This window comes from Arctopsyche grandis, chromosome 11 (genome assembly GCF_051622035.1).
Source record: "Arctopsyche grandis isolate Sample6627 chromosome 11, ASM5162203v2, whole genome shotgun sequence".
Classification (NCBI taxonomy): domain Eukaryota; kingdom Metazoa; phylum Arthropoda; class Insecta; order Trichoptera; family Hydropsychidae; genus Arctopsyche; species Arctopsyche grandis.
In genome coordinates, this window is record NC_135365.1 from 570,018 (window position 1) to 582,376 (window position 12,359).

The 12,359-nt window shown below is 32.8% G+C and overlaps 3 protein-coding genes across 3 annotated transcripts in view; 2 read left to right on the forward strand and 1 right to left on the reverse strand.

Annotated features, from left to right (window-relative positions):
- The window catches only part of LOC143919074 (semaphorin-2A-like), a 401,435-nt gene extending 393,260 nt beyond the window's left edge, over positions 1 to 8,175 (forward strand). The window contains exons 6-13 of the mRNA XM_077441259.1: positions 6,004 to 6,234; positions 6,313 to 6,574; positions 6,694 to 6,854; positions 6,928 to 7,120; positions 7,192 to 7,467; positions 7,538 to 7,672; positions 7,747 to 7,855; positions 7,931 to 8,175. Coding sequence (XP_077297385.1) covers positions 6,004 to 6,234; positions 6,313 to 6,574; positions 6,694 to 6,854; positions 6,928 to 7,120; positions 7,192 to 7,467; positions 7,538 to 7,672; positions 7,747 to 7,855; positions 7,931 to 7,999 — 1,436 coding nt within the window. The 3' untranslated portion in view covers positions 8,000 to 8,175. The remainder of the gene's footprint in view (positions 1 to 6,003; positions 6,235 to 6,312; positions 6,575 to 6,693; positions 6,855 to 6,927; positions 7,121 to 7,191; positions 7,468 to 7,537; positions 7,673 to 7,746; positions 7,856 to 7,930) is intronic.
- The window catches only part of LOC143919058 (uncharacterized), a 67,253-nt gene that overhangs the window by 16,610 nt on the left and 38,284 nt on the right, over positions 1 to 12,359 (forward strand). The window lies entirely within an intron of this gene.
- Positions 11,364 to 12,286, reverse strand: LOC143919227 (uncharacterized). Its single transcript, XM_077441439.1, has 5 exons — positions 12,267 to 12,286; positions 12,163 to 12,224; positions 11,956 to 12,075; positions 11,805 to 11,905; positions 11,364 to 11,684 (listed from the first exon to the last, which is right to left on the reverse strand). The coding sequence occupies exons 1-5, from the start codon at positions 12,284 to 12,286 to the stop codon at positions 11,364 to 11,366; spliced, it is 624 nt and encodes a 207-aa protein (XP_077297565.1).

Consider the following 12,359-nt stretch of genomic DNA (forward strand, 5'->3'; position numbering starts at 1 on the left):
GAGCCAATCTTTTATGTATTTGGAGTGGAGATGGGTATTCATAAATTGAACGAATTTATTTATTTATTTTATTTATTCAATTAGGCATGTACACTCGTCTGACATATCGCCTCAATGCGATGACTGTACCTATACAGATCAAGAAACGCACCAAATTATATATTAATACATAATTATTATATATTTTACATTACAATATGTATATGACATATATGGGCAAACATTGCAAAGTGCATTGCAAACATCGTATATAATAAGATCAATAAGCATTTATATAATACGAATTTTTATAAGATTATCATATATGGAGAGAAATTTTTGCAGCATTTTATATACAACCTGGCGAACCTTGAGACGCTGAATAACTCAAGGTTTTCGAAAAAAAGTCAATTTTGCAGGAACCGTTTCAATGAAAATCAGAAAAAAGAAAACAAAAAGATTAATGAATTCGTACAGCGAGATATCAGTATCACAAATGTCACAATGACAGATGAGCCTGACGTATTTGGCCATAACAAGCATATTGAATCACCATTATAATATAAAAATTTTAACATTCATTATATAACCTATAAGTGAAGTACATAGAAAGTATATATGAGAGATAATGAGAACTTATAATGTAAATTTTATAAGATATGGTGTGAAAAAGAAAAAGTTATAGGCGTTTAAACAACAATTAAAATCTGACAAAGCGAGAGAGTAGCGGAAAGGCAAATAAATACAGCAACTTACCATTAGCTATCTTACTCTATTATCATTTTTCTTTTTTTTACCTATATGTGAAAATTATTAATGGTTTACTTAACATAATTATGTTTTTTTACTATCAATCTATGTAACTTAATAAACTGTAAATTTTCCAAATAAATAAATAAATAAATAAATTAGACGTCGTGCTGGTCAAAATTGTAGCATTTTTTAAACTTGTCTATTACGATTATTTTTCACCATCGTACTGCGGATTTGATTTGAATATATATATTGTTGACCAAACCACGCAAAATGGCAAAGTTTCAAAACGATCGGAAGAATGTAGGATATCAAATCCAAATGTTGTAAGACGAACGTGCGAAGGCAAACATAGAAGGCTTGTAAAAACTTGTAAAATCAGCGGGATTTGAACCCGTAACCACACTGTTCATAGCAAGATATGCTAACCACTAGTCCCTGTTACTGGTTAAATACACTAGTGGGTTTTTTTTAATTATTTAAACGCAAAAGACAATGCGATAAAATATTTGAGGTATATTTGAGAAGCAATGTGAATATTGGAAAGTTTAATTGCACTCAATATGTTTAAAGCCTTTCAATCCAAATCTTTAATTTTATGTTGGCGATCAATTCCAGTATACCAAGAAACGATTAAAGTGTCGTAAACCCAAACGTATACTTGAAAGTGCATTGGCTTGAACTGTTTCTTGGTATTATGAAGCGAACTTTTATTGAGGATAATTTGAATAAAAAAACACTTTCAAGCCCTTTATATTACTTTGTAACTCTTTGAGTAATACTCACATATACGATACACGCCTAACTAGTGAGATCGTTTAAAATTTGTAACACATATGTATATGTATGATGGAATTTTGATCGCAGTGTAGATACTTACAGAACACTTTTGTAAGGATTCAATTAAATTGGTAGGTGTCGATTCAACAGTTTTGCGAAATCTGCTTACCAGCACGTTTATCGAGGATCCCCACACAGGTGTTGATAAGTCCGGTGTAATCTTACAAGAGGATTACGAAAGCAAAACAATAGTAAGTTGTTACGACACCCACGAGTGCTTCGTTTTAAATTAGCTACCTATTAGACCGCTTTGTATGTCAACTTTCAAAATAAGGTTTCACGGTTTGAACTTTGTAGTCTATTTACATGTAGGATAACTGCACCATTGGTATTTACATCCATACATACCAACTTGAGTGTAACGTTGTGATTTTCTTTTGGGTCACTGCTGTACATTGATATTAAAAAGAGATAAATTCATGCAAAAGCGTGTTTGCATGAATAAAAAGCTATATTTAAGCAATTCAAAAATAATACCCTGGGACTTAATACATAGACTATATACCTTCAATAGTGCAGAAACTTCATACTTTCAATGAATCATATCCATATTTAACATTTACAGCGTAATAAGAAACATAAAATCTATACAACTGTCTGGATGAATCATTTCCCAAGTTTATTTTATTTATTTTTACATAGATACATATGTATATACCAAGGCTTGACAAGAAGACCTCAATGCGCCTTCCTGGACAATTAATTACAAACAATGCAGCATTTTATTATTTCATAAATCACTGTATTTCCAGAAGCTGAAGAACACGAAATAACAATTAATTAATTACAAAATTAATCCATTGAGACATCTATAGATTTTAGATTTGTACATAATTTTTACAAATTGTACATAAAATAAATACAGAAGATTTCTGACAACAGGACAACAGGAAAGATGATTTTTTGCCAATTTTGAGGAACTATTATCAGATTAAATTGGCAAACTCTGATAAGAAACGATCAATTTGGAGTCACAAAACCACCAAATCTAACCAGCAGTATAGCGGATCGAACCCACTGATAACTTGGTGCTAAACATACACGCTACCATTAAACCACACTGCTGGCTAAAACAAATAAAACCGTCAGATAAAACGAGTGAATAGTACTACATTATCGATTCAACTTCTTCATCAATCACCAAACCTAAATTAGGTATCATTCAGTTTCTTTTGGAAGAACTTAGAAGAGTTGCAACCTTTCGCAGATTGAGCTCATCTACATGTACATACATCTAATACTTTAACCCAGGGGTCATAAGCCTTTTTTGGACCGTGGTCCCTTTTTGCGTTTAATATTTTTATGTGCCTCCCTCCATATTTTCTCGAAAAAAGAGTACATATATATATTATATTTAACTTTATTTTATAATTACAAATTTTTAACATACATGAGTAATATATTTTTTAAACATAATAAATTGAAAGATAATTTTATTTAGTGTGATCCTTGTGCCTGATGTAAACTAGCGAGTTTATTTATATCTGGCTCAAATGTTGTTAGTTACATACGGAGATTGCCTTTTTTTTACAACGTCTAGATGGTTACGAGCTTTTGAGAGGAGATGACCATCTCTTCTCCAAATTGGTTGTCACTCATAAATGGCATAATACTATTCCAAAATATAGCAATACCATTAAGATAACCAACGAACTTCTGTGTGTAATAGAAGACGCTCAAAATCCTCCTTGTTTTCATCACATATTTGTCGACAAAGGTGATCTCGAAATGAACTTGATTTGATGAAATTTATTGTTTTTATTATAATATTAAAAGACCCATGTAAACGCCATCTCAACTCTATTTAAAAAATATTCGGTACATATTTTTTCAAATATGCGATATTTTCCTCTATATTTTCCAACCATTGAAGCAGCTCCATCGGTTGCACAAGCTAGTATATTTTCCAAAATGCAAACGTATAGTTTGATGACAAATAAAACATTTAGGCCCTTCTTTCGATATTCTTTAAATATAAAAATTTTATAATTGTATTCTGACTATGCTTCCTCTTGAGCTCGTTATGCCTCCCCAAAAATAGAATTTTGGTTTGTCCCTCCCTTGAGAGGGTCTGAGCCTCCCAAGGGGGCCATGTGGATCCAGATTGAGAAACGCTGCTTTAACCAACACTTTGTGATCCGATATTCAATCAGGAGTTCAACGTCAATCTGATTTTTCAATGAAAATCAATCTTCATTACTACTAAAGCTCGTAGTTTTTCATAAATAGAGCTCATAAAAATTTCAGACTGCTTGTCTTTTACCTTCTGATATAGCGGGAAGATTTATTATCATCTTTTCTGTTTCTTCAGACATCTTGGACACGTGCTCCAGCTATATTATCTGAGTTATGAATGTTAGAAATCATTCTGATTATGATTGGAAAAGTTTGTGTCTAAAAAATGTCTTAAATTTTTACCATAAGATGCTTCTCCTACCCAAACTTCTGTTTCCGACTCTCTTATCAGCTTCCTTGCATGATCATCTGCAGTATTTCAAGGTTTGCATCATGTATTCAAGGTATTACTTAACAAAATTTTTGTATTTTGATATCATTCCTCGTTTCTTACCCTATCCACCCAGCTGATTTACAAAATTATCAGACGTCTCAAATCATTTTTGAAGAGGTTTCCGTAAATATACCCACATACATACGATGAAGTTAAAATATTGTAATGCTACCTTAATTATGTACTCCATTTGTATTTCCGGCTTCGATACTAGTACCAAAAACTATCGCAAAAATAAATATCTGCCAGATTTGGACATACGTCCAGCAGTACATACTTTCGATACACATCATCAGAGAGTGAAAGAGGATTTTGTCGCCAATGTTGTTTCAAAGGCTTGCCGCTTAGTCACGAAGTGGTGTATGCGAATTTTCAGATTGTGCACGGAAGTGGACATGCGTGAAATCCTTTCATGTAGTCATGGCTTTCGCGCTTCGCTGGACCATGAGCGATGTCGTTGTTATTTCCCTATAAATAAACACATATGCACGTATTACACATAGATAGGGAGACCTCCTAAGTCCGTGTTAAGGTTCTTTCGAATCGACTGGGCCTCCATTCACGCAATCTGAACACGCGCATCGCATCAAACGAATCGTTTGTAATCATCAAATCTGACACATTATCACGACTCCGATCAAAGTGGTTCAAAATATCTGAAGCGGACGCCCACCTGTGGATTCTGTCCCCTTGAGCTCGGATCGCTTATGTATTCGTGGATTAAATTATCCCATTGTATTCATTCGTAGTATTCCCCAAGTAGTATTCAAAGGAGAAGCTCGGTCATCCATAGTTTCAGTAGAATCTATTTGATATGTTTATTTTGAGATAGAGATTGCGGTCCGTTATTAAGATATTTGAGGAATATTTTCTAATGAGTATCCTCTCTGAAGAACTGGAAATAAAAGACTGGAATAGCAAATTGCTCCAAATTGCTAAACAACCCAGGAGATGCTTGAAATATTAGATGGGCTCAATCTGTCGAAATAACTAGTAGTAGTATGTATGTAGTAGCAACCAAAGATAGGTCCACTTGAAATAATCTGACTGGTTGTTGGAGCAGTCTTTTTAGATTTTAAAAGAGCATTTGAGACAATAGATAGGAGTATTTTATTACATAAATTATATATGCTAGGAATCAATGGTTTAGTTTTAAATTAGTTTAAGTCATATTTAAATAATAGACGGCAAATATTAAAAATTGATGTGTTATCTGTTGAATTAGAAACACCTTTTGGAGTGCCGCAAGGGTCTAAATTGGGACCCTTATTATTCATATTATACATTAAAGATATTGTTAGGGTAGTTGATAAATGTAAAATTCATCTGTTTGCAGATGATACTGTAGTCTTATATAGATTGAGATAATCTGCTTTTATCAGTTATTTCTGATCCAAAATTGAATTGGAGACTCAAGTGGATCTATCTTCAGTTGCTACTACATACTACTACTTGCTATTTCGACAGATTGAGCTCATTTAATATTTCAAGTATCTACTGGGTTGCTTAGCAATTTAGAACAATTTACTATTCTAGTATTTTATTTCCAGTTCTATAGAGATAATATTGATTGGAAACAATTCCTCAAAGATCTTAAGAACGGGTTTTAAAGAAGGGATCTTTAACAGGGGATCTATTAGTATAATCACTTTCAACTACTATTTACTTGTTGGGAAATGATTCATCCACAGGGTTATTCAAACTTGATGTTTGAAGATAGGATTATGTATTTGGAACGATTCGATATACATATGTATGTAAGTGTAATCAGAAGTTTTAAATTGTTACAGTATGTACTATAGGTATGTTATATACCAATTTGTGCAGTCTGAGTCTTCATTGAGCTAAAAGTGAAAACAATCACAGTGATTACAAAATGCATTTGCTAGAAGTGAGTAAAGATTTTATCTTTTTTTTTTCAGAAACGAATTTCGTGGGCTCGTTCGACAACGGTGATTATGTTTTCGTGTTCTTTCGCGAAACAGCTGTGGAGTACATGAACTGTGGCAAAGCGGTCTACTCCAGAGTGGCGAGAGTCTGCAAAAAAGACCTCGGTGGGAAACACATCCTCAACAATAACTGGGCAACTTATCTGAAAGCTCGTCTCAACTGCAGCATCCCAGGAGAGTTTCCGTTCTACTTCGACGAAATTCGTACGTAAAAAATACTTTTTACGACCAGTCAAATCCTCAAAACATTCAAGTGCTTAATTGCTTCGTGCTAATTTGCAGAGAGCGTGTACCAAATGCCTGATGATAAGACGAAGTTCTACGCAGCTTTCACGACAGGTTCAAGCGACGGTTTGATAGGTTCCGCCATTTGTTCATATTCTTTGAGCAACATTCAAGAGGCTTTCGCTGGAAAATTCAAAGAACAAGCTACCTCCAGCTCGGCTTGGCTGCCAGTGTTGACGAACAAAGTTCCAAATCCAAGACCTGGCACTTGTATCAACGATACAACAGCTCTGCCTGATTCAGTCCTCAACTTCATCAGGTACATGTCTATTTAAACAATGTTTTGGAATTCATACTTTAATGTCTTAAGCCATCTCCTCCAAAGGATTATTTTTCCTCAATGAGCAACTGCTTCGAATAACTTCTCAATATTTATAGATCACATCCACTGATGGACGAAGCTGTACGCCAGGACTTTGATGCTCCAGTATTTTATAAAAGGGACCTCATACTCACTCAACTAGTCGTCGACAGAAGATTTATCGATACATATCGACCAACTACAGACAGACACTATACCGTCTTCTATGCTGGAACAAGTAATTCATTACAATTTATACTTAATACATAACATGTAAGATTGTATATCTATTCAGTATTATTTAATTGCAGACGATGGTCAAATCTACAAAGTAGTCCAATGGGTAACTCCAGAAGGTAATTCACAGTGGAATTTAGCTGATATATGGCGAGCAGTGCCAGGTGAACCAATTAGAAGTTTACAAATATCTAGAGAACACGCTTCATTGTACGTTGCTACGGATTTGAGATTGCTACAATTACACCTTGTGACATGTTCTAAAAGGTATGCAAGATACTTTTCCTCGTTTTCGTATTGTATTGAACGCGTGTATTATTTATGTTTGAATGTTTCAGGTATGACAGTTGTGTTCGATGTGTGCTGGATCCGTACTGTGGTTGGGACAAGGATGCTAATAGTTGTAGACCTTACAAGCCGGGACTGTTGCAAGATGCTTCAAATTCGACGACAGGACTGTGCGAAATTTCCATAATGAAAAAAACCTTGGTAGTATCCTACGGACAGAGTTTACACCTGAGCAGTTATTTGACGATGCCCGAAGTGTTCAAATCGCAGACGGTCACCTGGCATCACCATTCAAAAGAAAAAGGCAGATATAAAATCAAATTCGGGTACATTTAGATTACATTTGAAACGTATTTTGCAATATTTTGGTGTATTGTACGGTTTGAACATTTACAGAACGGAGCGAATAATACAGACTATTGAAAACGGTCTGGTTATTTTGTCAGTGACGGAGAGTGACGGTGGAAAATATGAATGTTTCATGGGGCCGACACTCATCTCTTCTTATAATATTGAAATAGATTCACATAGGTACGGTTTTAATTTTAAAAAAATATATTTTTTATGTAATAGTACGTTCGATTACTTTCATATGAAATTTGCAGGTGTACGCATCCGAATAAAACGCATGAGTATAAAAAAATATATTCAGATTGGTGTCACGAATTTGAAAAATATAAAAGCGCTATGAAAGCATGGGAAAAGAAACAAATGGTAAGGTTAATTTTGAATTAAATTTTTCATATATTTAGTATGTATTGGATATAATTTGTTTGTTTAATTTTATAGCAATGTACGAAAAAGAGTGGCAGCGAGCAAAACTTGTTGTCCAATGAAGTGTCGGCCACTCTACGGTGATAAATGGAAAGATCTTCGTGTCACTGTATCGTAAGGAAGAGATAGCTGCATGGCAGATAAACGTACCATCACGAGATACAACATTCTGTGATATATATAAATGAACTGTTCATAATTGTTAATTTTAAGCTTAACGCTTATCGTTGATGATGGAAGGATTTTCAAAGCAGGTTTTCAAAAAAAAAATAAAAAATTATTGAGCCTTTGGGGTCGGAATTAATTTAGCCGTAAGAAAATAAATAGCTTGAGAATAAGTTTACTCGAAATCACCTATTTATATTATTATTAATGAAATGGAAATATAATATGAAATATTCACCCAAAGAATATGTACTGATTTTTAACAGTATTTTTAACATAGTACTTTAAAAAAATGTAGTTTTTATGTCCACTGTAAACTTACATATATTTAAATACGTCTAATGTTTTTTTAACACTTTTTCGTTAACGTTTCAATTTTTATTTTACTCTTCAAATCGCAGATTATCTATGTATGTATGTCCGACACAAACTCCAATCAACCCAAGTATTCACACTGTAGAGCTAACCGATGCTTTCGCAATGACTTTGTCTGCTAAAAATACATAAATTCGTTTCTCTGTGAAGTGTGAGTCATTGCGACAGCTGTACTTAAAAATGTGCGAAATAAATCTGACGTTTGAATGTTTAAAAAAAAAAGCACCAAAATTCCAGTGATGAATAATTTTCAAAAAGGAGCAGTGAAGTCTTGGGACCAGAAAGTTTTATGATTCATTATTGATTATTTCTGATTCAGAACTCAAAATCTAAACTGGAAATGTTCAGAATATAATAGAAACAAAAAGTACCTAAATACCTGTTGAATGTTAGAGTTTGCATCATTTTAAACTTTTTTACATGATGGAATTTTCAATATGAAAAATTCCATATAAAACAATGTATAAATCGTCTTGACAGCACATTAGCTTCCCTACTTCTTAAAATGCCTATAATGCCTTATCAATAATTAGATATATTTTGACAATATTAGGCATTAACCATTTTAAAATTGCCACAGTAGTGATTATCATAAAAATATTTTACAATTTCACGTCTGTTTATTACATAGTATATATCGTTATTTTCAATAAACGTAAGTGTGTACATAGAAATAAAAATTGCTCATAAATAAATAAAAATACTATAAAATATAATAGATTCATTTTCAAACTCTTTTCATTTAAAGCCTTCAAACTAAAAAAAAAAATACAACTAGTTAGCGAATAATAATAAAAAAAAAAAAAACGATTCGGATGTATTAAAAATATGCAAATACATTTATTTTGTATTTTGAATAAGATTTACACTATAACGATATTTTTTTTAAAGTATAAAACTAAATCACTCAATACATATAAAAAAAAATCAACATCTAAAGGATGTATAATAAATCATCATTTAAAATTGTGAGACTGTACAAATAAATGTGAACGTTTGTTTTATTTTCGCAACATTTCTCATTAGATTAAATCATAAAATATATCTCACCGACGATATTAAATATATTATATTTTATGTTAAAATATATTTTTTAGCAATAATAAAATAAAAAAAATGTTTTCTAATCTGTTATTTATAATACTAATAAATAATACACACCAATTGACGTAGCCGCTTCAACTTTGCGCTTAATAACAAATTTATTTATAATATATCGCATTTAATTTCGATCAAATTAAATTACCTCGCAAATACATACTAGATAACTTGTTATATTGTTGAATTAAAAAAATATTAAATATTAGCTATATTTTAATTATCATTTTCAAATGTTGCATACACAATCATGTTCATCTAAATATATGTATTATATATTTAAAATACGAGACTGTCAACGATGAAAATCTCAATTTAAAAGCGTATTTCATTTCGCAGAATCATACTTACGTATACATAATTACATATATATATATATGTATATAAAGTGTATGTTGTCTTTATGTAGATATAATTTTAAAAAAAATCTCACCATTCGATTTGTGTATAAAGACAAAATTAAAGTAAAAATAAAAAAAAGCATTGGGAACCAGATAGTTTTACATGTACGATATATAAACGGATCTTGATCTTTGAAAAAAAATTCTTTTTCTAACCAAAATATATTCTAAATAATTGCCAGTAATTTCATCAATTGAGTACGATAGATACTTGCCTTAGAAATGTAATATATTATTTTGTTTGCGCTGCTCGTTCAGCCCTGATGTATTTTATGATTGTACATAAGTATAAAAATTTGTATTTATCAAAAATTAGAGCAATAAAATAATGTTTTGAGAATTATCCAAATGTATCATTCGACCCACCCAAAGTATAAATTTATTTATTTTTTATCATGCACACTCGCTACAACTCAAAAGCGACGAGTGCACTAAACAAATTAAGAACAGAAAAAAATAGAAGAAAAAATACATGAATTAAAAAAAATACATATCACTAATAACACTGTTCGACACGAAAAATGGTTCAGAGACGAGATATTAATTCAATTCAGATTCGTGTAAATACAAGTAAATACTAGTACGAACTTTTAGCTCGCAATTTTACCGATTTAAAATTCAGCACACTTCCAACTAACCGTTTTAAAGGAAAATAAAAAATAGTGTGGCCAGAGCACTATCCCAATAAACATGTTTCAATAGAAAATACTCAATATAAAATAGTATTAAACAGTGGGAAAAAATCCCAAGTGAAAATACGTAATTTTGACTTTTGATTTGAACTGGACGACTACTTAGAAAGATTTGAAAGCTGAAACGTACTACAAATGAAAGATAAAATACCCGACTATAGATTCCAATATTCATTTTGAACAGAAAATTGACAGATTTTGAGACATCGATCGAACAACACCAAGATATAGAAAAATCGCGCGATTTAAAAAACACATATCTCCGAATCTCGATGAAATCGACATTTTTTATTACCACATTCGTGTTTACTGGGCATAGATCTATAAGAAAAGTCATAATCTCGTCTCTGAACCAAAAAAAAAGTCGTCATTTGTCAAACAGTGTAATTCTTACAATGAACATATATGTAAAGACGGTGAATTTGTTAAAAACAGCCAAGTTAACTTAGGTCTATATGGTCGCGACCCCCGTAACCGAGGAAACGGTGCAGCGAATGAAAAGAGATATGAAAAATGTCAATGGCACCATCCAGTGAGTTTTAAAAACGGAGACCTCAAAAGGAATGGGAGAATTAGAATATGCCGCGGTTCTTGCCTGAAGAATTTCATGAAATAGGGGACGATGGTGGGTCCAAATAAAACTCTCCGGAGCATTAAGGCCAATCAGAATAGACTGGCATGAGACAAAACCTCGAAATATAGAAAATAAGAACTTGATTAGGGCAACACCCCTCCTTTGTAGCCGACCATACCCATAACAAATCTTAAAGGAAATAAATATGGGTAATTCCCATACTGCTGCTTGCAAAGAATCCGGAGAAACCATATTTGGATAAGCTCAAGCTTAATAGACTGAATTTTGGCTGAAGGACTCCAGATCATAGATGCGTACTCCATGATACTTCTCACCAGAGCATTGTACAACAGCCTCAAAACAGTAGGATTATGGAAATGCCGGGAATTGCTAAAAACAAACCCTGGCATCCTTAAAGTTGGACAAAACACAGAATCAATGTGATTGGAGAACCTGAGGTCACTCTGAAAAACAGCTCCAAGATCAATAATAGATTCAACCCAGTTCAATTCAGAGTGACTAGATCAGTGGTTCTTAACCTTGTTAGAGGTACTGACCCCCACCAGTTTCATATGCGCATTCACCGAACCCTTCTTAATTGGCACCCGAATCATGAGTCGGGTGTGTGTCTTGACTTCCGCCGAACCCCTGGGGTTCGATCGAACCCAGTTCAAGAACCACTGGACTAGATAAAAAAAATGTACGAACAGGGATAGATGTAGCAGATTACCTTACATTTGGAGACATTGAGAAGCAAACGGTTAGTTAAAGACCAAGCATGAAGAGCATTTAAATCTTCTTGTAAAAGCTCACAAGAGCGCTCAGAATCTATACTCAAATAGAGCTTTAAATCATCTGCATAAAGTGAAAAACGATAATTGACCAAGTATACGCCAATATCATTAACAAATAAATTAAAGAGCAAGAGCCCTAGGCTAGAACCTTGGGGAACTCCGGAGCCAGCAACATATATATGGGGAACGAAAGGTACCAAAGACAACAAACTGTTGACGATCCATGAGATATGATTTAAAAAAAAAATGCACCAATCTGTCAAGAAAGCCATAAGTGGACATTTTCTTCAGTACTATGATATAATTCAGCTTACCAAAGGCTTTTTGGAAATCATTTTAAATAAA